This window comes from Lutjanus erythropterus, chromosome 3 (assembly GCF_056507025.1).
Source record: "Lutjanus erythropterus isolate fLutEry1 chromosome 3, fLutEry1.hap2, whole genome shotgun sequence".
In the NCBI taxonomy this organism is placed as follows: domain Eukaryota; kingdom Metazoa; phylum Chordata; class Actinopteri; order Lutjaniformes; family Lutjanidae; genus Lutjanus; species Lutjanus erythropterus.
The window spans coordinates 38,189,149-38,213,223 of NC_139319.1; the positions used below are offsets into that span (position 1 = coordinate 38,189,149).

Genomic DNA, 24,075 nt, shown 5'->3' on the forward strand with positions numbered 1-24,075 from the left:
CAGAGGAGGAGAAAGCGGACCGGTGGTCTAACGTTACGCTAAAAGCTAATCAGCCTTAACGTCAATGTGCTTCCCTGAAATAAAACTGGACTTAATTGAGTTCATTAGGTTTTTACTCTCTCTCTCACTCACACGCACATATTTCTACTATCACGGATTATTTCCATATCAATATTATCAGTAACCTTGTTTCAAGTGATTAACAGACACGTCTGGAGGGACTGCGAGCGAGCAGAGCTGCCGCTTATGTTTATGTAACGTTAGTGGGCTCACAGTAACGTTACTAGTAGTTGTGAGTTGTAAAGGACTGGGATGTTGCTGCCTTAACTTACCTTCAAAACATATATCTGCTCTCCGGAGCTTCTCCACTCCGCAAAACTTTTTCTACTTTCTGCCGTGTGTGTGAGCACTGTGCATGCCCAGTTTTCACTGCTGATTGGCTGTTACCCGTGCCGTGGCTCTGCGTGTAACCAATCAGATGGTGCTGTGGGTGGGACAATGCTGGAGACAGAGTAGTGACTGCAGACAGAGAGGCACGGCTGCATCAGAGCCAAAATAACCCAGTTTTAAATTGATCTCTTATCGGCCGTCAGATTAAAAAAAAGGCTGATGCCGAAATGTGTCAAAATGCCAAATATCGGCACCGATAATTAACACACTGATAATCGGTCTATCCCTACTATTTAATGTAATTGGTGTAGCCATTTCCCCACTGTTCCAACTAGCTGTCACATGTGTCTCAAATTTCTTTCAAATGTGGCAACTTATAAAATAACATAAGATTTTACTTTGAGTTAATAAGCTTATTGTCACTAATGTTGTGACCATGCTCCTGATATGGTTAATAAGACGAGGCTAAACAGGTTCAATAACCAAAACCACAAAAACCAGGTAGTTTGAGCAAAGTGAATTGTACATGCTAGCTCATTTTAGCTAACATTTATTTGAATAGTAAACTTCGTGGGGTGGTTTTATTCAAATACCTGACTATAATCTGTTGACCAGCCACCAAAGCCGCTTTGTCTCCTGAACGCACGTGTCCTGTAATGTTTGTAAGCAAGACACCTGTCTACTTTGTACATGCATTTCATGACCAAAAACAGCTTTAATTAACCTGTCATTTGTCTCTCACACACACACACACACACACACACACACACACACACACACACACACACACACACACTCTGAACCCTTGTTGGACATCTCTCAACAGGTTTCTCACACAGAACCAGAGGAGATCGCTTTTAGGATCCATCAGAGGATGAAAGTGGGCGTCTTGCAACCAGCTGCTGTGTCTGTCTATGAATACTATGACCGTGAGTCTCAGAGACACTTGGAAACACAAATCACATCAGACAGACAATCATACATACAGTCATTCTGATTTGAATGCCTGCAACTTGCTCTGAGCATTTTGGAATATTCCACAGGTAAACAGGTTAATGGGTAATAGGTGACAGTGTCATGATTGGGTAAGAAATCCTCAAAAGACTCAGTCATTCACAAGCATGTGTGGGGTGAGGTTCACCACTGTGTGGCAAATATTTGCACACAGTTTAACAGTATAATGGTTAGGTTGTTACGTTTCTCAACACAAAACTGTTTTAGAGATTTCACCATCAATAATCCGTAATATCATTAAAAGATTTTGAGAATCCAGAGAAATCTCTGCACACAAGGTGCAAGTCCTAAAACATTAAATACCTGTGACTTTTGACCCCTCAGGTGGCACTGCATTAAAAACACACAAAGGATTCTACATGGGCTCAAACAGTTTGTCACTGCATCTACAAATCTGCAAAATGAAAGTCATATCAACAACATCCAGAAATGCATCAGGGGCTCGAGCTCACCTGAGATGGACGGACACAAAATGGAAAAGTGTAGTGTAGGCTTGGGTGGTATGAAAGTATTATACCATGGTATTAAGAAATCCCAATGCTATGATTTTTAATACCATCATAAATACAGACGCTCCTCTTTTAATTAAACTGAAGGGGAGATCCTGTACTGTAGTTTCCAGCTTACGCCACCAGGGGTCAGGCTCTGTGCGGCAGCACAGCTGAGCAGACAAACATAGCTTTCATAAGAAGAAGAAACATGACATCTTGGGGAGAAAGTTATCTGGCTGATAAGTTAAAAAGAAGAAAAATGCCCCTGCCCCATTTTGGATTCTTTTGGATTTTGTCCAGATGATAAAGGTGAGCTAACAAACACTTCAGACTACTGACTGGTCAGAGTTGTATTTTGTTGTGAGTGTAACTTTAGTGAGTATCACAGAGGGTAAGGGGCGGACTAATTACCGTATTTTTTGGACTATAAGTCGCTCCGGAGTATAAGTCGCACCAGTCACAAAATGCATCATGAAGAAGAAAAAAACATATATAAGTCGCACTGGACTATAAGTCGCATTTTTTTGGGAAATTTATTTTAACCGTTGTCCATGCTCTGATAGAGAAGCGGTTGCGTTGCATGAAGCAGTAACACCAAGAAGGTCCTCCCGCAAAGTAATTCATATTCATTGCCTTGGCAACTACCAGGGCATGGAGACGTACCTGCACCGTTGACAAGCTTCTCACAGCAGCACGTTATTCACGCACCCATCTGTGAACTTGTTCCTCCAGCTGTGGCCATCTTGCTTTTAGCCTGCGATTAGCTTTCTTTGTTTTCTTCATTGCAGTAAGAGTAACCTCCGCTTTTCGCCAGTCCCTCACAAGTTTCTCGCTCAGACCAAACTTTCTTTCTGCTGCTCGATTACCGTTTTCGGCTGCATATTTCACTACTTGCAGCTTGTAATCTGCAGAATCTGATTTTCTTTTGGGGGGCATTCGTGTTAATTCTTTCTCAGTTGCCTTTAAATTAATGTTTAAATTAATTTTCAGTGGTACAGGAGTAGCAGATACCGGTAGCTGTCACAAGCCTAGAGTGCCCTCTCGCTGCTGTATGTAATGTTTACTCCTTGGTCATGTCGGTCAGTGTGAAATAACATTTAAGAACATGTAAAATTATATATTTTAATTTATACAAGTCGCACCTGAGTATAAGTTGCAGGACCAGCCAAACTATGAAAAAAAGTGTGACTTACAGTCCGGAAAATACGGTACTGTCTGTGGTGACAGAGTAACAGTGAATGCATGCTGAGTAGAGGGGAAGGTGAGCAGCGAAGCTGTCATTCTGGCAGAATATGTCCAGAGATGGCGCTGTAAATTTATAGATTAGGTTTGAGTTTGTCAGTAAATAAAGGCTGCATCTTCTCAAAACCAAAGTTAAGATCCTGCATATACCTGTGTTGTTTCCCATCTCTTCTGCCTACATTGTGGGAGTATTAAGTACAGTGTAGTTGAGCTGTTTTACACAAGTTTAACACAAATAAGTTAAAATATCAGGAGGGTATGAAGAAATGAAAAAATAGATACCACCCAAGCCTAGTGTTCTGTGGTCTGATGAGTCCACATTTCAGATTTCAAAAATATTGGATGTTGTGACCTCTGGGCTAAAGAGTAAATGGACCATTCAGATTGTTACCAGCACCAACTTAAAAAGCTAACAAGCTAGCAAGCTAACATCTGTGATGGTATAGTGGTGTGTTAGTGCCAGTGACATCATGGGTAATTGTCACATCTGCAAAGGACCCATTAACGCTGAAAGTGTTAGATTTGTAAGGTGGTGTGTGCTTCACTACTAGGTTGCTGGTGAATTAATGCAATCACCGTGGGGCATTGATAAGAATGTTATCTTTATTGGAAACTTCACGCACTGTGCAGCATTTATATTGTGGATAGCAAGTTTGTTGTGTGGTTCTATAATCATAGAAAATAAAATACATAAAATGAGTATTAATTATATGCGAAGAATTACATACAACACTGCAGCCTTACTCAAGAAGATATAACAGCATCATGCATAATTTCCACATATAACTAATATTGCAAAGAGTATTAGTACTGTGTTCCTTAATACTCTCACCCAATATTGCCAAATCACATGTTAAGCGACATCATAACTGACCAACAATAGCATACAACTAATAAACTGTAACATGCAATGTCTCTTATGTATTGCATTTATGTACTGAACACATAGCAGTTGCCTACAACAATCAGCATTTCACTGCATGATACACACGGCATTAATTGCTGCGTGCTAACATAGCCACATGATACATATATATGAGCTTAGACCCACGGCTAACCCTGCTAACAACAACATAAGCATGAACCACACAGCACACGTGTAACAACTTTGATTAATATTTACAAAAGGAAAGGACACTTACTTCTTAAAGGACGCACACCGGCTCTCACTGTCAGAATAATGCCGGTCTAACTAAGGCTGTCACTCAACTAAGGTAATTGCTCGCTTGTCATCCTGCGTCTCTCTCTGGAGCAACCGAAAAGGATACAATTAGTGCTGCGACTTCTTGACTGATTGACAGGTCAAAACCCAATAGGCCTACGCTGTAGGCGGGACTAAGCACATGATAGGCCAGAATATGAGTCTAAGGAATAAACATGCAAACAATACAAAACTTAGACAGAACACATTAGGGGACATGAAAGCTTCACCACAGAAAAATATGTGCAGGTTTTGGAGTTACAGACTCCCACTGAAAATGTGTGGTGCATTTATGAAGCGCAAAATACGACTACAGAGACCCCAGACTGTTGAGCGCCTGAAGTCGTATATCAAGCAAGAATAGGGAAGAATTTCTCTTTCAAAACTTCAACAATTTATTTTAAAAAAGTGATGTCTGCTAATGGACAAATAGTCATTAACACACATCAGAGCATGTGAACGGAGCGAGCAGGGAGGGTTGAATGAAGCACAGAACGCTCACACCATGAGTCTGACAAATGCCCAAGTGCCCATTGCACAGACACCCACACTACTTTCTGTCAAAACTCGGCTGATGCAAGCTCGAAAAACGGAGTTCATGAAGTACTTTAAAAAAGTAACAGAGAAGTCACACAGGTGTACTAGCCCTGTAAAACTAACATGGCAATAATGTGATACAAGAAAAACAATGTCAAGACATCATTTCACTCAGTAAAGATTCATTCTGGAATCTAAAAAGATAACTTAAAAAGGTAGAGAGAGCAGCAGAGAGAGAGGTGAGAGAGAGAGAGAGAAAATGGAGAGAATATGGACAGATGTGCTGACTTGATTTAAACAGTTTATGATCATGAATCATGTTCCTCTACAGTTCTGTGGTGTTTTTTTTTTTTTTTTTACTTCAAATCCAATTTGTGCACTTTTAAACATTAAATTGCTCCACGCTGATTAATCATAACTACGAAGGAGGAGAGAGAGGCAGCAGAGAGGAGGGAGGGAGTGAGGGGAGCATGTCAGTGAATTGCTGATCGATATAAAGCTTTTTGATGATAAATCCTGATGTTACTGTACAGTTCTGTGATTTATACACTGCAGACTAAAATATCTGTCTGTGTATCTGTCAGACAGATGTGCGTCTCCTCCATGAAACATCTGTCACTGCGCTATATTATTGTAAATGATGATGAACTGTCCAGATGCTGTCTCTCCCTCCGCATGTCCTCAGCATGTGTCTGTGTTCAGTTTGCTGTCTGCTGTTGTCTAAAACATCCTCACTGATGTGAATTGTCAGAGTGACACTGATGTAAATGATCCTGTTACCTTAATACAAAAACATCCCCCTCAGGGGACAATATTGTATCACCAAAATAAACTATTATTAACAGTAATAGTAGTGAAGAAATAAATAGATACATGTGAATAGCAACCTTTTCCTAAAATACTGCTGGTTCGGTTGTGTTGGAAATTAAAATCTGAAGCCTGAAGTGCACCATAGAAGCTTCAGTTGACACGTGTATACTGAAGGTTTTAGCCTAAAAGGGTTGTGGTTTAAAGTAAAGCTGAATTACAATGCAGATTTTTCTTTTCTGGAGAGAGGAATTTGAGCGGAGCAGGATGAAATCTGAGTTGAGTATGGAGTGATAATGAGAGGAGCAGCCTGATGTGGCTTTGAGCAGGGGAGTCAGGGGGTCAAACAGCTCCATGAGTGAGGAGCAGAAATTTCCATTTCACTCACATGCTCTGGTACACATCAGTGTTGTGGTATCATTTGTTTAAGTTTAAGTTTAAGTTTAAGTTTAATTTACACCACATCACCTATAAAATAAGAATAAAATTAAAGGAACATTTTGAAGACATTGATGTATGTTTGTTGATGTACTACAACTGAAAATGTTATTCAAATATCTGTCTTTCCTGTTGCAGAGACACCGTGTGTGAAATTCTACCACCCAGAGAGGAGAAATGGAACCTTAATGAAGATCTGTACAAATAATGAATGCAGATGTGCTGAAGGTAAACAAAATGATGAAAACTCATCAGCAACGTTTGGTTCAAAGATGTAAATCATACCTTGATTTTGCTTTGGGTGTAGTCAGTAGAAGCAGTGGTGGAAGTAACAAATTACATTTAGTCTTGTTACAGTTACAGAATCATGTTTTTTTGTTTGTTTGTTTTAGATCATTTTATTTTTCATGTTATATTTTGTGTTTATGGAGGAGGAGACACTCTAACTTTTGTCTACAGAAAACCTTTGGGGTTTTGGTCCCAAAATAGGCTGCAATTTTTTGGTCCATACACTCTAAAGAGTGTTGCCATATTCTAATAACATACTGTGAACATCTTATAGAAATATTAGGATACAGTCCACATCTGTCAATCCAGTGAGTACCAACTGGACTACACTTACAACCGAGCTTCATAGACTCATACTGTATATCTTAAAGTTGATATTATTGTAGTTCTGAGAACACACAAATGTTACCTGTGTGTGCACAGTTCACAGTTGGTGCCCTGATAAGTAAAATGAGAAGCACTACAGTAAGAAAATGTTTAGACTGTCTTTCTGGGGATGTGATGATGAAATTAAAGCACAAATATGAGTGCATGGTCACCCAGAGTTGATCATTTAGATTTCATGCTCCCACTTCACTTCTATTATACCAGAACAGGACAGGTGATTGAAATGCTTTGTCAATGCGTCAAAGTCAGGCAGATAACCAGACCTTTGTTTTCTAGACGTTTCTAATAATTATTCTGTGACCTTGGCTGGAGCATTCAGAATATCTTAATAAATTAATGTTCATCAGTCAGCTGTCAAGCTGCTTCAGTCATGGATCAGTAACCAACACAGTAGCAAGACACTGCTAATAGTGAAGTACCAGGTATCTTTAGGCCTAATATTGTCCGTAAATAACACAACCTGTTGATCTAAGCTAGGTTGAGATTTAGTCAGAGACGACAGTCTGATGCTGCTGGACTGTAAGATTATGACTGAACTCCAGCAGCCTCACACTCAAGCTAACATTAGCGTTCTCTGGAGCCTCAGACATTCTTTCCTCTCCAGGAAGGATGGGGAACCAGAGATTGTGATGGATTTGTGTGTTTGATTTGTTTTACAACCTGCTACACAGCAGCTTTTCAGCACTTTCTTCTCTCCCATTATATGATGTAAGTTTTCTCCCAGGAGGGGGGCGTGGCTTGCCAACTCAAGCTGGATAGCACATTGCCAGTCTGATGTATTGACCCTAAGCTAAGCCCCAATCATAGAATAGCAACTGTAACTAGGGAGTTGTAGGCCTGCTGTGATCATCCAGCTAACCAACGCTACCTGCAGTAACCTTCAGCCAAATCTGTGGTAGATACCTCTGCCTTCATTATGTGGGGGGATTAAGGATGAGGATGTGAGCTGGAGCAGAATTAAAGGTCTAAGACAAGTTAGCTTAGCTCTAACCCCGGCTCTCTTCCTGGGGCGATTGTGGCCCAGCTGATCCGGCTGGGTGACCATATCAAGGCCTGCTTGACCAGCTGTCTGTCCTCGTATCATATACATATGTGTCGTATTTCACCATCTGAGCAATGTTACCAGAGAGCTAGCTTTAGCCTCAGTCTTTTATTAGGAATGTTATATCATGTACAAACTTTACATACATATAACTTTACATGTTTAATATACTTTCTAAAGGTTGTTCTTTTTAAAGTGTGTCAGATGGAAACATTAAAAAGTATGCTGGATTTTTCAGCTGACTCAAGGAGTTCAAACATTAGAATTAGCTTACATTAGCCAGTTACACTGAAATCTGCTTGTTATCATTTAAGCCAATAGAATCCACTGTTGTTTACATCCCTGTAGAATTGAAGACCTCGTTTTCCAAAAGTTACTCCAAGTTTCGATTTTGAATCTGCCACCGTTGACGCTGTAAGCAGCATATGTGCAGTACGAGAATGGAAAGCTTGACCGGCACAATAACAGCAACTATGGATGATGGCGCTTGGCGAAACTGTTGAGCTTGAACAGGTGAAATGTGAGTCAGACCCATTAGTAATTAGGATATGGTATTCTGAAGGCCAGTGTTGTCCAGGAAAAATGATGGGATTTGTGCTGTTTGCAAAATGTGATTTGAAATTTCTACTTTTTTCTATGTGAAAAAAAGGGATTGTGCTTAGAGTTTATCAGTCTGAAGTCTTTGGTTTAATACATGAGCATTGATACATTTAGTTTTCAGACTTGTGTATATTTCCACTTTTTGTGTGTACACAAAGGTATGTAACCCAGGCACCGGTTCCACAAAGGAAGACATTGGCTGTGGCTTACATATAACAGGTAGTCAGACTTTAGATGCATCTAAATTTATCCATTGCACAAAGCAGTTTAGTTCATGACCATGTTCAGTAAGACTGGTACAATGAATTCAGGGTAAATTAAAACCTTTTTCAACAAAAAAAAAGACAGACTGAGTGACCACAGCCAACCACTCAGCTTCCTTTACACCAGCAGAAAATATGTGTCTTTTGGAGGAACTCAACAGTTACAAGGAGATTTTACTTAGAAATTACCAGTAAAATAAAAAATCAGATATGGAAAAAAAATGTCAGTGACGGTAAACAGTGTTAATCCCACCGCTTAAAGGTACATCAAAGATGTTCAAAACAGAAATAAAAATATGGCACAAGATGCCCTCTCCATAACAATGTTAGCAAACCGCAAATTATGAGCCATGTTTTTTTTTTTTGTCTTTTTTTGATGTTTCTGATAAGCTGGTGGCATTGATTGTTACCATGGAAATATGGGTCTTAAGCCTGAGTCAGACAAAATTAAGACTAGTCTAACATTACAGACTAATCTAAAATAATGTGAAACTGGCCCCAGGTGTGCTACAGGGATGATTTGCTGTTTTGTGCGTGTGGCGGCAGAGATGGCATGAAGAATGAACAACAGCTACACAAACATGTGAACAGATAAACTTGTGTGCTCGTTCATTTGAGTCATCAGTTGTGTATTTACTTTGTGCCCACTGTGTATTTCCAGACAGCTGTAGCATGCAGAAAAAGGGCAACATCATAAATGATGAGCGCATTGCGAGATCTTGTGAGATCACACCAACCAACCGAATAGATTTTGGTAAGAGTACTTGTCAGACAGTGAGTGTGTGAGTAAGTATGTGTGTGTGTGTTTGTGAAAGCATGAGAAGAAAAAGCAAGTGAGCTCACGATCTGCGACTTGTTTCCTCCCCACAGTTTACAAAGTCAGACTGGAAAGTTTTGCAGATGCTTTGTCCAGTGATATTTACACAGTGCAGATAATGGAAGTCATCAAGCAAGGTAGGTTTTAATCTCTCTTCTCTCTTTTGGTGTTTGGTGATCACATATACAAATCATTTGTCATTTGTAAGTGTGATGTCGAGGAATATGTCAGAAACCACTTGAAGCTGCATGTGTGGTTATATTCCTCTTACAGGAAGTTACAACACACACCAGTAGGGGATAAAGGACGTCGGTCAGGATGGTTGGCATTTATCACCTAAATCTTCTAAACAATTTGAACTGTCAGACATTCAGTTTCCCCACAGTATTGTTTCTTAAAGAGGCCTAAAAGCTGAAATGAAAGTAACCAGTTACAACTATTCAAATTACTGTGTTTTGGGGGGTACTGTTATTGACCTTGAGTATTACTGTGAGTCTTTAATTTTAGTGTACTTAAGTATGCCTTGCACTATGTAATCTTCTTAGTCGCTTTTAAAATTATATTTGAGCACAGGGTACAATTTGAATTAATATCTAAACCTTTCATCTCCATTTGTGTTGCCAATAAGGCTATCCCAGACAGGCCAATGAAAACCATAACATACGGACAAAAAGACAAAAACAACATAAAAGGCTGCAGCAGGCACAGGTTTGGAGAGGTGACAGGAGTAGGGAGAAAATCAGACTGAACATTTGGAGAAACAGAAACCCCTTTTTACTGAATGACTGCTACAGATAGTGCATCAACTGTTAAAAAGTAACTAATACTCTAAGTAGGTTTTCAGAAGAATGCTTTTTACTTTTACTTGAGTAATGCCAGTGGTGTTAATTGTAATGGACAGGTGTGGGAATCTCTGGATACTTCACAATTCAATTTGGATTCAGAGGGCTACGATTCAATGATAGAACGATTATTCATGTGTCAAAATTTGAAGCTTTTAATTCAGGAGGTGCAGATAGATTGTATTTATTTGCAGCTGCTCACATTCAGTCATCGTCACCAAAACTCAAAAAGTAGCTGTGTTTAAAAGTAAACATGACGCATATATTACATGTAGGGTTGGGAATCTTTTTGTCCAATTTGATCATCTGCCCATCATCCATCTTTTTCATGTTTGACTTCCAGTTGCATTAATGTGGGATCACGGTTACCAGTGTTGGGAATAACGCCGTTATAAATAACGCCGTTACGTAATGGCGTTATTTTTTCACTAACGGGGTAATCTAACTAATTATTTTTTCCGCCGTTACAACGCTGTTACCGTTACTGACGGTCAAAAGCGGTGCGTTACTCTGAATAAATTGAAGAAACTACCAGCCGTAGCGAGTCTACTCTGCTCTGTTTATTTGTCATCCAAGACTTGGGGTGCGTTCAGGTTCGAGAATAGCGCACGTACTTCTTATGACTCCAGGCTGTTTGTCCCTGCTCATTCAATTAGATAATGCTTTCCAAAGCTTGCTAACGTTTCTGTGTTTGCTACACCTGAATGTCTACTTGACCAGTTGTCTCAGGTTGTGAGAGTTAGATTTAATTTATTAAACTCACTTCATATTGTTTACTGCTGATTGTTATTTTATTATATTGTTTACTGTTTATTTTTGTTGCACTTCAAGTGTAGGATAAATCTGTTGCTGGTGAGGTGCAATAAATATTACAAGGTTCTATAACACAACTACCTGTCTGTTCTTCTCTATTCAATTGACTCGAATACTGCTCAGAAAATTTCAAATTCTTTGACATACAACAACTTCTTTTTAAAGTAACGGAAATAGTTACTTTCCCTGGTAACTAGTTACTTTTACTATAGAGTAATTCAGTTACTAACTCAGTTACTTTTTGGAAGAAGTAGTGAGTAACTATAACTAATTACTTTTTTAAAGTAACGTGCCCAACACTGACGGTTACACACTTTATCATCAGCACGGCAGTTTTAACAACTCTTGACCTGTTAATGAGGGAAAGTATCTGTGCACTTGTATTTACTTGTCACTAAATGAATTTCATAAATATAGGATATGCATGTCTGATCAACTATACAGTTGCCTCCTGAGCAGATTTAATGATCAGCAGAATGATTAATTAGCAGTTCAGCTTTTGAAATTGTACTACAATTGCATCGTCTATCATAAAATCCTGTGTTTGGTTGCTTTCACACCGCACCAAAGTCCGTTTGGAACCGTACTGGGACCCACCTTTTTAGGAGGACTCAGTCCAGTTCTTTGGTCCATACCAGGGTTTGATTGACAGCTAAATGGGCAAATGGACCACGGTCTGTTTGAACCGGACTAAACAAGACACATATGAAAACACCCTAAATGATACGATATGATATGATACAATATACTTTATTGCCCCCATAGGGAAATTTGTTTTGGACTCAAATACTGCACACAACATGCCTCCACAGTGGGATAAACAAACGACATAATAAATAAATTGCACATAATCCACATTGCACATTGCAAGATATTGCACATACCCTGTGGTAAAACAACCACCATGAAACTATTGCACAATCCCTGCAGCCTCAAACAGCACTATTTAAAAGTTTAATGGAGGTAGGAACAAATTAAATTTTAAATCGGTTAAGTTTACAGTGGGGAACTATGTATTGTCTGCCAGAGGGCAAGAGCTCATATTCTACATGCAGGATATGTGATGGCTCGGTCAATATCCTCTGAGCCTGCCAAAGAACAGACTGCTCATAAATGGAGTGGAGGGGCTGGTACTCGTTTTTATCCATCACCTTCATGACTGTGTGTACCAGACGGGCCAGCTTAGATTTTAGTTGTACAGTTAGGTTTCCAAACCATGCTCACATGCCATATCTGACCACACTTTCCAATACAGCCTGATAGAATAAAAACATAATCTTCTGGTCCACACCATACACTCTGAGTCTTTGTAAAAAGTAAAGTCTCTGCTGTACACGACATAACACATTTTCCACATGAGCTTTAAAACTGAGGATAGCGTGTCATCTGAAAATTTAAAAACAAAGTTCCCAGGGTGGCTGTTTGTGCATTTATTTGTGTACAGTGTAAAAAGGACTGGAGAGCTGACACAACCCTGCAGGGCTCCTGTACTGATGGATCTGGGCTCTGAAAGGATGTTGTTGATTCTGACCTGCTGACTTCAATTGTTTAAAAAGGCAAAATACAATTTAATTAAAATCAATAATATCAGTTTTTGAATGAGAAGATGAGGCTGCAGTGTATTAAAAGCTGAACTAAAATCAACAAATAAAATCCGTGCATAGGCTTTGGGGTCTTCCAAGTGCTTAACAGTGAGGTGGGTGATGCTGTTAATGGCATCATCTGTACCCCTGCCCTGCCTGTAAGCAAATTGGAGTGGGTCAAGTGACGAGTTGACCTCTGCCTTGAGCGGAGACGCCATGTATTTTTCAAAGCAGTTTCTTAGCAACTGGAATTATGACTGATTTTTTCCAGTTAGCAGGTACAGTGTGTAAATCCACAGACTGCTGGAAAATGGGACACCACGCTGGGGTGAGTTCTTCTGCACATGCCTTTAAGAGCAGTGCAGAGATACTGTCTGGGCCTGTGGATTTTTTTAGTACACACGTTTAAAAATTGACTGAATCCTGTGTGGGTCAACAACAGTCCCACAACATGGATCAGTTGAAATTGTATCTAATGCACTATTGCATTCCTCAGAAAAATCAAATTTTTCAAACCTGAGTATCACTCCCTCCAGGAAATAGACAACACCGTAGTTCTTCTGTTACTGATGGATTTATTCATCTGAACTCCACTTCTGTCAACATCATGGTCATCAATCCACCGTTGAACTGTTTAAATACATGACAGTGTGCAAAATAAACACATTCAAGTTGCACACAAATTGACAACAAATATGCACAACAAACATAACACAGAAATAAACATACCTCGCTGGCTGCACACAACCAAAGAGGGAATGAGTCCGCTTGAACAAAATATCTCCAAAAAAAAGGTGGGCGATGTAATGTCTCTTTTAAACTTTTAGGCAGAGCTTAATGCCTTTCTTCTGCTGCACATGTTGACTTGGAGGAGAGCTGTAACAACTTAAAGTGTCCCCCGTGCAATGTGGCACTGACCATGGTTCCTATGTGGTGTAACTTACCAAACGAATCAATATTCATAAAATTAAATCATGTAAAAATATACATATAAACAAAACACATAAAATGATGACAAATAATATTTATGGCAGTCAAGCTGAGAAAAAAATCATTTAGTTCATTTCCTTTCCTCAGATCATCATCAGTAATGAGGCACGTCTTGGTTGTGTTCATGTTAGTTATTGCCTTTGTAGAGTCCCACAGCTTTTTAGAGTCCATTGTCCTAAAAGTCTGTTCTAACATATCCTTATGATGCTTCTTGGCATCCCTTAGCATCTGGTTGAGTTCCTCTTGCACTTCCTTCACCCCTGCTCTGTCATTATTCTTAAAAGCTATCTTTTTCCTGTTAATACAGTCCTTCACACATTTAGTTATATAAGGCTTATTGTTGGGATAAACTATGATGTCCTTTTTGGTGCCCACACTGTCCACACAAAACTGTATGTAGTCTGTTATTGTTTCAGTGGCCACATCAATTTCCAGATTGCGAAATGTATCCCAATTTGTGCAGAGAAATGCTCATTTGAGTGTCTCTATACTGTCTCTGTCCCACACAGTCACCGTCTTGGTTTGTGTTTTACTTCATTTAAGGATAGTCTTCTAGACTGGGATTAACTGGACTGTATTATGGTCAGAATTTGACAGAGGAGGCTTTGGTTTTGCTGTGTACGCATTTTTGATGTTACCGTTTATCTAAAAATCTATTGTCCTGCGTGACGCAAGTTATATCTTGTTCAAATCCGGGGAGTGAGAGTTCCAGTCTGCAGTGGTTGAAGTCCTCCAAAATAAAGACTGGGGCTCCAGGTGTACGTTGCAGTTGCTGGTGAACACAGTCTGCTATTTGGGTCACGGTTCTAGCTGCATTTCCACTGGGGGGAACATACACTGCACAGATTATAATATTCCCGAGCTCCCTCAGAAGATAGAAGGGTCTGAGTGAAACACACAGCAGCTCCACGTCAGCTGTGCATACTGTCTCCCTCACGGTGCAGTTCCTACACCAGCTGTCATTCACAAACAGACAGATTGCGCCTGCTTCTTGCCGGTTGTACTTTCACAACCTTGGGGAGATCAACAGGTGGAGTCGTTCCCGTGGACCGGAGACAAAACGGTGTGTCTCTAGTGTAACACAGCGGCAGCTTCGCTTATGTGCGAGGAATTGTTTGACATGTTGGGGAGTAGTTCACAAATAAACAGTGCTAGATGGAGTCCTCGTGCAAAGGTCGCCATGGTGTTTTAATCCACGTCCAATTGTTGCAGTCACACAACACAGACCCATAAAAGTACGACAATAAAAACCATTAAAACATTAAAAGACAAGAGGCAGCAGCACGAGTCCGGGTCACCAGCAGAGCAGCGCCACCAGAATGTTTTTCTCTTTTCTAAATTTTAAGGGCACTTTGTATCTGAGTGGCATTTCCATTCATACAGAACAATTCTTGGCCCTTTAAAGGAAAAAATCAGCATTTTGGAAGATTAATACCCCTCACATATCAATACGCTTAATATGAATATGAAGCTAGCAACTTCTAGTCAGGAAACTTAGCTTGCATTGTCAGACACGTACTACAGGAGGTTACTGTTCCTGCCCAAAATCTACTCCAGTACTCAACCCCCACATGAAATAGCAAAGTGTCCTTTCCACTTAATTTTTCAAACGGAAATTAGAGGTGCCAGTAAGTGTGATTTGGCTACCTTTGGACAGAGCCATGTTAATTGTTACCACTTGATACTAAGCTATGTTAGCTGGCTGCAGCCTCATATTGATTAAATGTTGAACTATTCCTTTAAGTGTGATTCCTTTGGGAAAATGTGATAATACAACGACAAAGTTTTGTACTTCGACTTTAGGTATGCATTCAATCCTTACATGCCCTCTCTCTCCTCTGCTTCATTTTATTTACAGTAAGTTATGATGTGGGTCCTCAGGGTAAAGCGCGTGCGTTCCTCAGTTATCAACACTGCAGGGAGTCTTTGGATCTGAGAATAGGTAAAACCTACCTCATCATGGGCGCATCGAAAGATATTCACAGAGATGACCAAAGTGGAACGTAAGTTTGTTCTGTGAGTGAATAAGTGTGTGTGAGGTGTGTGCATCCTGATCATAACATTGTCTGCATCTAAACAGTTTGACGGTTTTACTGCTTTCTAAATCACGTTTGCCTTTCTTGTACTTTAGTTTAAGTGTTACTGTTACTAGTGAGAGAGTAATTAAATGTACAGTTTTTGTCATGTTCCAGCATGTGAAAGACCCAATGCATTTTACACTTTGTTCTCCTCAGGTATCAGTATGTGCTTGGTGAGAGAACGTGGATTGAGTACTGGCCCACAGACGCTGAGTGCCAAATTGAGGAATACAGACGTACCTGTTTGGGCCTGGAAGACATGGTCCAGACACTAGAAATCTATGGATGTCCGCAGTAATGAAACTCAAGGAAACAAAATATTATTTTCAAATGAGTTTTATTTTGCATTACTCTTATTATGTAAGACTTTTCCTGCTATGAGATATCACGGCTCTAAAAGTTACAATGTTACACTGCATTGATTAAAATATAATGGTCTTAATCTCATTGTCTTTGTCCTATATACATTACTTTTGGTTTATGTGGGAAGACAAATAGTGATCACTGTTATGTCGATGACTCTTTAATGATGATTTTCAGTTCAACTAGAAGTTGTAGTTTAATAAAGTTTGATAATATTGAGATCAGTGGAGTGATAGATGGAAGCTCAACGCCTGAAATCTGTTCCAAATTAGAATATATGACGGCTCATATAGATCAATTAATGCAACCACAGCAGTAATAAAGGGAGCATTTTTAGCTGTTATAAAACTACTGCAGAATAGAAAATTGAAGTATGCAGGTGAATTGCTGTGAATTTTATGACTAAATCTGTTTAGACAGAAAATCATATCAAAAAATTATATTTAAAAAATCACAAATCCAAACTTTTTTTTTTCTTTTATGATGCAAACAAAACATGATATAAAGACACGTTTTCTATACGTCTACCTTAAAGTCTAAAATGTATCATTATCTTTTGTCAGTTATTATTTATCTTTAGAAAATGTGGCATAGGTTTTAATCTATGAAGAAGCATATTGTCTGCATTGACTGAAACCTCATATACTTTTACAAAATGATTCCTTGGATATGCAAATGACTTCATATTGCTAATAATGGCTTTATTACACCAGAGAAATGAGAGTGAGCACAATAGCATCAGCAAACTCTAGTTTGTTTATCTTTCCCTACAGAAATCATATTTGTTTAACTTTGTTTCACTCCATATTCCTCCCCTTCTCACCCACACCCCCACTGCAGTGGGTCTGAGTGAAGAAACTAACCTTCAATATGATGCAAATCATACAGCTTCTTAAACTGTTGTTGTTAATATAGTGTTTATACTTTCAAGACAAAAAATGTTGTAATATCTTGAAGTTTGTGTTTCATGTGTGTATACATTCTATTCACTGCATTTCCATGGTAACGGTGAGCTCCGCCAATCACAGACCTCACTTTTACGCTTTAGAATCGTGGGTAGTGCAGTTCTTCTCCATAACATCACAAATGCCTTTTCCAAAGCTGCAGTAGGTAGAAATCCTAAACACGGAAACATCTGAGTTAGATTTTCTCTGTCCTGAGCTCCTCCTTCCAGACGAGCAGCATGTGCTTCATGCACACACACAACAGTTTGCAGAGGCAATAGTGAGCAAACACGGACCAGCAGACATCAACTGTGTGTAAAAACGCTGATACCTGACAGTACAAAACAGCAACAGAGGAGGGAAGCTACATTTCAAAACAACAATTCAGTGTGAAGATACAGAAGCACTGAGAGCAGAATATGAAGAGATTTTTAAAAACATCTTTCTCTCTGCTCTCCTGCACACATGAGCTCAGTATCACAGCACCCGCTTGTTGGAGGGGGAGAAAGTGAGGCTCGCCACAGTTTGGCCGCGGTCTGTGAGACGTGACCGCAGTCTGCTTGGAGGCAAGATGAGCTCGCTTTGTCCCACTCCAGAATCGCAATCTTGGGTGCGGCTTGCTACGATTTAAGTAGTAATGGAAATGCAAATCAGCTGTGACACAGTTTAACGCAGCACGGCCAAAAATACCAGTACAAAAGCACCGTGTGTCTCAGTGATCACCAGAAAAAGTCGATTCATTCCTTTACATCACTTCTCTCTTTACTCTTACTTTGTAACTTTCAAATTCATTTCTCCTTTGGTCAGCAGTCAACATGGACAGACAAACTAATTATCTTACTGTAAACAGCGTGATCGCTGCTGCACACAGGTTTACAAGCCAACGTGAAGATAAATCCACTTTTTAATCCCAAAAGTTTAAAAAAACAAACGCTGAGCTCTCATCTGTCCGGTCCACAGGTCCATTGTTCTTTCATTGTTGCTGCAGAGAGTTGAAACACGAGTGAAAATAAACTTCACCCTGCAAAAAAAAAAAAATAAATAAATAAATAAAAGCGGCCTGTATGGCTGTTTCTGATTGGGCGTAGGATTCACGCCTGGTCTAAGTTAGAGGAAGGCTTCAACAGTGTTGGTGCAGCAGGTCCCATCTTCCCCTAAGACCCCCCTTTGCAACCCGCCCTTGACCGTCATCCTGTAAGGGAACGGGTTGCGTTCAGCCAGAGGAAGGCTTAGACCTTCCTGGTGCAACAGGCCCCTATGAGTGTTCTACACGGAACACTCAGGCTACGAGTACGACCATCGTAGCCACGGGCCTGTTGGCAACCCGCCCCCCAAGTCATCCTGTAAGGGAGCGGGTTGGCTTGAACTTAGTCTATAATCATCTGCTTGACCTATATATACTAACTTCTGCACCTGTGACGTCACTGTGATGTCATCAGCTGTGACATCATCTGTGAAGTCACAGCACATGCTGATGCTCTTGAACTGGTCACATCATCTCTGAGCTCACATAACCTAAAAAAAATATGTGAACTGTAACGTCATCAGTGAGGTATTACAACAGGCCAACCCTTTTATTTGGTTGGGCACCTTGTTCTGTATTAGGCACCCTGCAAAAATAAATAAATAAATAAAAGCGGCCTGTATGGCTGTTTCTGATTGGGCGTAGGATTCACGCCTGGTCTAAGTTAGAGGAAGGCTTCAACAGTGTTGGTGCAGCAGGTCCAGTGGTGTACAAAGTACTCAACCCCAGTACTTTAGTCAAAGTATAGATACTCCTGGTCAAATATTAGTCAACTACAACTGAAAGTTGCTTAGTCAAAATTCATTTGAGTTAAAGTACTAGAGTACTTGGTTCTAAAAATACTTAAGTATTCAGCAGTACATGTTTTTAAAAAATACTTAAGTATTCAAAAGTACAAATTACAAAGTACATTTTCTAATTTCAATACATGCTGTATTGTTTTCATGATGCATTTATAGAAGCTTGTATCTCTGAAACTATCTAATGATGCACTGACCTGATTGTAGAACCACTCTGCTACACAAAGTCTATAGAAACACCTATAAAAAACTTCAGCATAGAAATACAATCAAAAACAAAAAGGACAGCTGTTTTCATTTTCTGATGTAACTGTATTAAAATCACATCATAAAAGCAGATTGAAGATAACTGTAAGGAGTTCAACAAGTCTGTTAAATAACTGAGATTTCTTTCTGTCATCAGAGGCAGTATATATACATAAATTACGCTGTATTTTTCACCCCAATAAAACAATCCAACTTTAAAAGCTACCTGGAAAAAGAGAGCGCCTGGATGATGTATTTCCACTTTTACATCAATCCCATTTGAGAGGAGCTACTGTGATTGGTTTCCTTTTGTGAGGAACACAGCATGTGACCAACTGTATTTTAGAAAAGAAAAAAAACACTAACAGCTGACTTCAAAGCTCAGTCAAAAAGTAACAACAACCTTCCTCCAAATATGGAGGAGTCAAAAGTACAATATTTGTCTTTGAAATTTAGTGGAGTGAAAGTCAGAAGTTTCCAAAAAAACAAATACTCAAGTAAAGTACAGATACTCAAAACATGTAGTTAAGTACAGTACTCAAGTAAATGTACTTCACTACTGTCCACCACTGGTTTGTTGACTGTATGAATAAGAGTATTGTGATCAGCTCACAGCAGAATGCCAGAGAACATAGGTGCTCTCTCTCATTTAGGTGTTTTGGTATTTTGTCAATGTCATTGGTTCTTTCAATTTGTCATCCAATAGGAAAGGTAGAGGGGCGGGACATAAAGGCGACCCCGTAGACTGAATGCACGGGCTACTTCACAAAGTAGAGGAGTCCAGTGACTGTTGGATGACAGAGAGGAGTCATGGTCAGACATGTTCCAACCGCTTTGTGACAAAGTGCAGCCTGCAAAAGGTAAATACTTGTCTTTGTGTATTTTTGTACTGCTTCATCAAGACATAGTGTGTTACAGTGAGATGCTAATTGCTAATTAGCGTATATGATAATCGCTAATTACAGTATTAGCATACTAGAGAAATTAGCGTTAGTGTACTAGCAAAATTAACTTTTATTTAAATATAGTACCTTAATAGCTAATGTTACTATGTGCTGCTAGTATTTATATGTGATAATGTTGTCAGCTGCTGTAAAGTTCAAACAAACCTGGTAAGAGAACTAAATTAGCTTTGAGATGAATAAAGTGACTGAAAAAACTGTCCTGTACTCTTTTACGCAGAGAGGAGCAGGACACTTTTCTTGGTCTCTATGAAAGAGGACACGTCTTCAGCTCGGGCGTCACTTCATCTGGACAGCTGCCTCCAGCCTGCTTTTAATCCACTTACCATTACCTTCATCCTGCATCTCACAGTCCTCCATTCTCCATCCGTGTTTTAGATGACAGCTCCAGACTTACGTAGGTATTAGGTAGGTAGTAGGGTTAATGTTTGCTTAATTAACATTAAGATAACATTAATGTTTACTTGCTTGTGTTATAATTTTCACAATTATGGTAAATTGTGATATTGACTTTGCTTCCATCTGCTTAAGCAAGCATTCAAGTAAATCTGAAAATAGTCACTGAAAAGTTAGCTATATTGTTGCCTAACTTTCATAGACGATGGTCTTTGTGTGTGTGTGTGTGTGTGTGTGTGTGTGTGTGTGTGTGAGAGAGAGAGAGAGAGAGAGAGAGAGAGAGAGAGAGAGAGAGAGAGAGAACTGGTATGCTCTTAAGCTAAACTGGAATCTTAGTTTTGGTGTTTGTTCCCTGCCTATTCCACCACTGTTGTCTTGATATGGTCCCATATGACCTAGTCACAATAATTAGGGGTGCATGTAGCGATTATTTTTAAAATAAGTAATCTAATGGTTATTTTTTATGATTAATCGATTATTTGTCAATTAATTTATCGATTGATTCTAACAATTTTTTTTTTATTATTCTATTAATTAATGACCAAAAATAAATATCGGAAACTGAAAAATAGACAGATAAAGCACATTAGAGTAACAATAATAGTGGCATATTTTTAAAATTTGTCCAATTTCCACCCTATTTTATAGACTCCACTCAGACTCCTAATTCAAAAAATACTGGCCCTCAAGTTCAAAAGGAGCTCTGATGCATATTAATTTAATAACTGTCACAGCGCCATGACTGTCAGCCCTTCACTGAACATGATAATCACTATTTTGACTTAAGACTTACACTGGTTACAAGTTATTTCATCACTGGAAAAGGCGAAACCCCAGACTGTCTACAGCACGCACATGCTAGAGTTATCAGCAGTCAACAGTAGGGGTGGGAATCTTTGGGCACCTGCCGATTCGATTACGATTACGATTCAGGGGCTACGATTCGATTATAAAACGATTATTGATGCATCTTTATGTATATTGATGCACTTTTTCACAAACACATTTCTTTTTGTCTCACTGAATAAGCATTCGTCACTTGCAATTTTTAAAAACAGCGCATTTGTAATAAGAATTCATTTCGATTATATTTTATTAAACTATTGGAAATATGTGCAAACTGGAAAGTACCAACAGTAGCCACTAGTAGCCGCAGCAACAGCAGCCTGCCGTCTCCCCGACTCCTCCGTCGGGTGGAATCGAGTTACGGCTTCTCATGTTTGTTGTGTTGCCAAAGTATTTTATTTTAGCTCGACACAGCTTACATATAACGTGGCTCTTGTCCAGTTCGCTTCCGCCGTCGACGTTGTAGAAGCCGAAGTGTTTCCACACGGCTGCTTTTAAATTAGAAGGAGCTGTTCAGACCTCATGGCGAGGTGGCTGCCGGTCGGCCATGTTTGTTTTCCGCTGTGCGCGTGTCGCTCCAGGTGCGCGTCCCAAAGTGTCCCGACGATGACGCGTACCGCGCTTCTTAGTTCCACATTATTTAGAAGGTTCTGTATCACTTTAATTAACAGATTTAAATAATCGAAATTTGGACATTTGTGAATCGATTCAGATTCGTCCATGTCCGAATCGCGATGCACCTAAGAATCGGAAATTTCCCCCACCCCTAGTCAACAGGGAGATGAACTTGATCTTCCCAAAAAGCAGCCTTTCCAATTATGTTTTGATTTATTGTCTAAATCATTTTGTTTGCAAGACAAAGGTGAAGTGAATGCTGTTTACCATCATCCAGAGACATTAAGATGTTAACAGAGTGGAGCGGCGTTTACCTGTATCAAATGAAAATGGCTGAGCAGCACACACTGCAGCAGTAAACAACTTCAGCCAACTCAGTGCTGAAGAAAATCACTCTCTACTAGGGCTGCACGATATTGGAAAAAACTGACATTGCGATTTTTTTAACCCTGCGATATATATTGCAATATGAAAAAGTACAGGAATTTTCACCAGATGACTTGAATAGCACTTTATGTTACGCTGCACTGCTGCCATCTTGTGGACAATTAACCTGCACTGATCTTATGACTCACTCCATATGCAGGGGCGTGGTCTGCTTTGGCAAACTGATTAAGAACGATTGTGATTGGTGGATCGCTGTGCACAGTGTGTGTCAGGTACCCTTGAAATTAGATGAGAACACTTTTAGTTCATTTGCCTCCTACATCGCAGGACCTGCAATGTGACTATTGCGCACACATACATTACGATGACGATGCTCAAACGATATATTGTGCAGCTCTACTCTCTACTTAGTCTGTTTCACCGTAAAAACTCTGCGCCTGCTCTGCATGTTGGATAGTGATGTGTTTCTGGTCTGTCTTTTCCCCACACAGGAGTGTGGATTAGTAAATTGTCCTTTGAACATATTTTTCAATACACAATAAAGTGTAAATACAGCATGTGTGTATGTGTCTCACACTTGGCTGAAAAATCACAAAACACCTTTCATTTATGTTAAACAGCGTGCGTGTGTCTTCATTCTCACTAATAAGGAATAATTAATTATTCTCTTAATTATAAAGCCTAATAAATGTCAATAGACCTGCGAGGTGTGCACAGGAGGGGATCACAGCTGTCAAATCCTCTTTAACAAATCAGTCACATGACAGCTGGAGCAACGGAAGTGTTTATGTCTATATGTTTAGTGGGATCCAGAGAAACAAGGTTTAAACAATTATGATCTTTAACATAGAAGGTTTTATAGCAGAACACGAGACCTGACCTGGGAGAAAAACACGTGTTCTGTCAGAGCCTGATGCTGGTTGTATTTACCCACTGGATAACCTGTGTTTAATTTTGTTCACAGGTTATCAAACATGAGATGCACTTTCTGATTCTGTTTCCTCCATCCACAGTGGTGTTAGCAGGACGGAAGAGCGTGGATGGGAGGAGGAGATGAGGATGAGGAGAAAGAGGAAGAGGGGATGGAGGACGCCTCATGGCCAGACTGGTTTAGCTCTCACCATTTCTCTCCCCTACTTCTCACTGCTCTCCTCCACTCCTGCCCACTGGCTCCTTCTTCAGGAGCTTCAGCCAGCTGAGCTGATGATTAGGTAGCCTGCACAATCTGTATCCCTTTCTTTGAGATGAGAGTGAACCAAATGCAACAACTTATTTATGTACAAAAATAATCAGGGCTTTTTTTTCCCCACAAAAACAGGTTTTATGTCTTTAATTCGCTGTGTTCCAGCAGGTCAGAGGTGCTGCAGCTGTGCACCCTGCGCCTCCACTGCGCCTCGGCTGTGCATGTGAACCCTCCAGCAGCGGCCGTGTACTTACAGAAATAATCGACTCCACACATTCAAACCTGGCACACCTGATTCTTTAAGGTAATGAGAGCTGACTTTCTGATTGGTTTAAGGCATGCTCGGTCAAAACTCCCCCATGAATTAATCAAAGCACTTGGCACAGCTGATGAGTTACCAAGTTGTAAAGTTATCAGACATAGAGATGTCTACCTCCTCTTAAATATAGTGGGAGTAAATGGCAGTCACCTTGAGGTACTCAAAGC

The 24,075-nt window shown here is 39.8% G+C and overlaps 1 protein-coding gene across 1 annotated transcript in view; it reads left to right on the forward strand.

Annotated features, from left to right (window-relative positions):
* LOC146330524 (complement C3-like) overlaps positions 1–16,265 on the forward strand; it is a 55,960-nt gene extending 39,695 nt beyond the window's left edge. Inside the window, exons 26-31 of the mRNA XM_084711527.1 lie at positions 1,217–1,319; positions 6,259–6,348; positions 9,362–9,454; positions 9,571–9,654; positions 15,604–15,748; positions 15,980–16,265. Coding sequence (XP_084567653.1) covers positions 1,217–1,319; positions 6,259–6,348; positions 9,362–9,454; positions 9,571–9,654; positions 15,604–15,748; positions 15,980–16,121 — 657 coding nt within the window. The 3' untranslated portion in view covers positions 16,122–16,265. The remainder of the gene's footprint in view (positions 1–1,216; positions 1,320–6,258; positions 6,349–9,361; positions 9,455–9,570; positions 9,655–15,603; positions 15,749–15,979) is intronic.
* Positions 16,266–24,075: the final 7,810 nt, after the last annotated feature.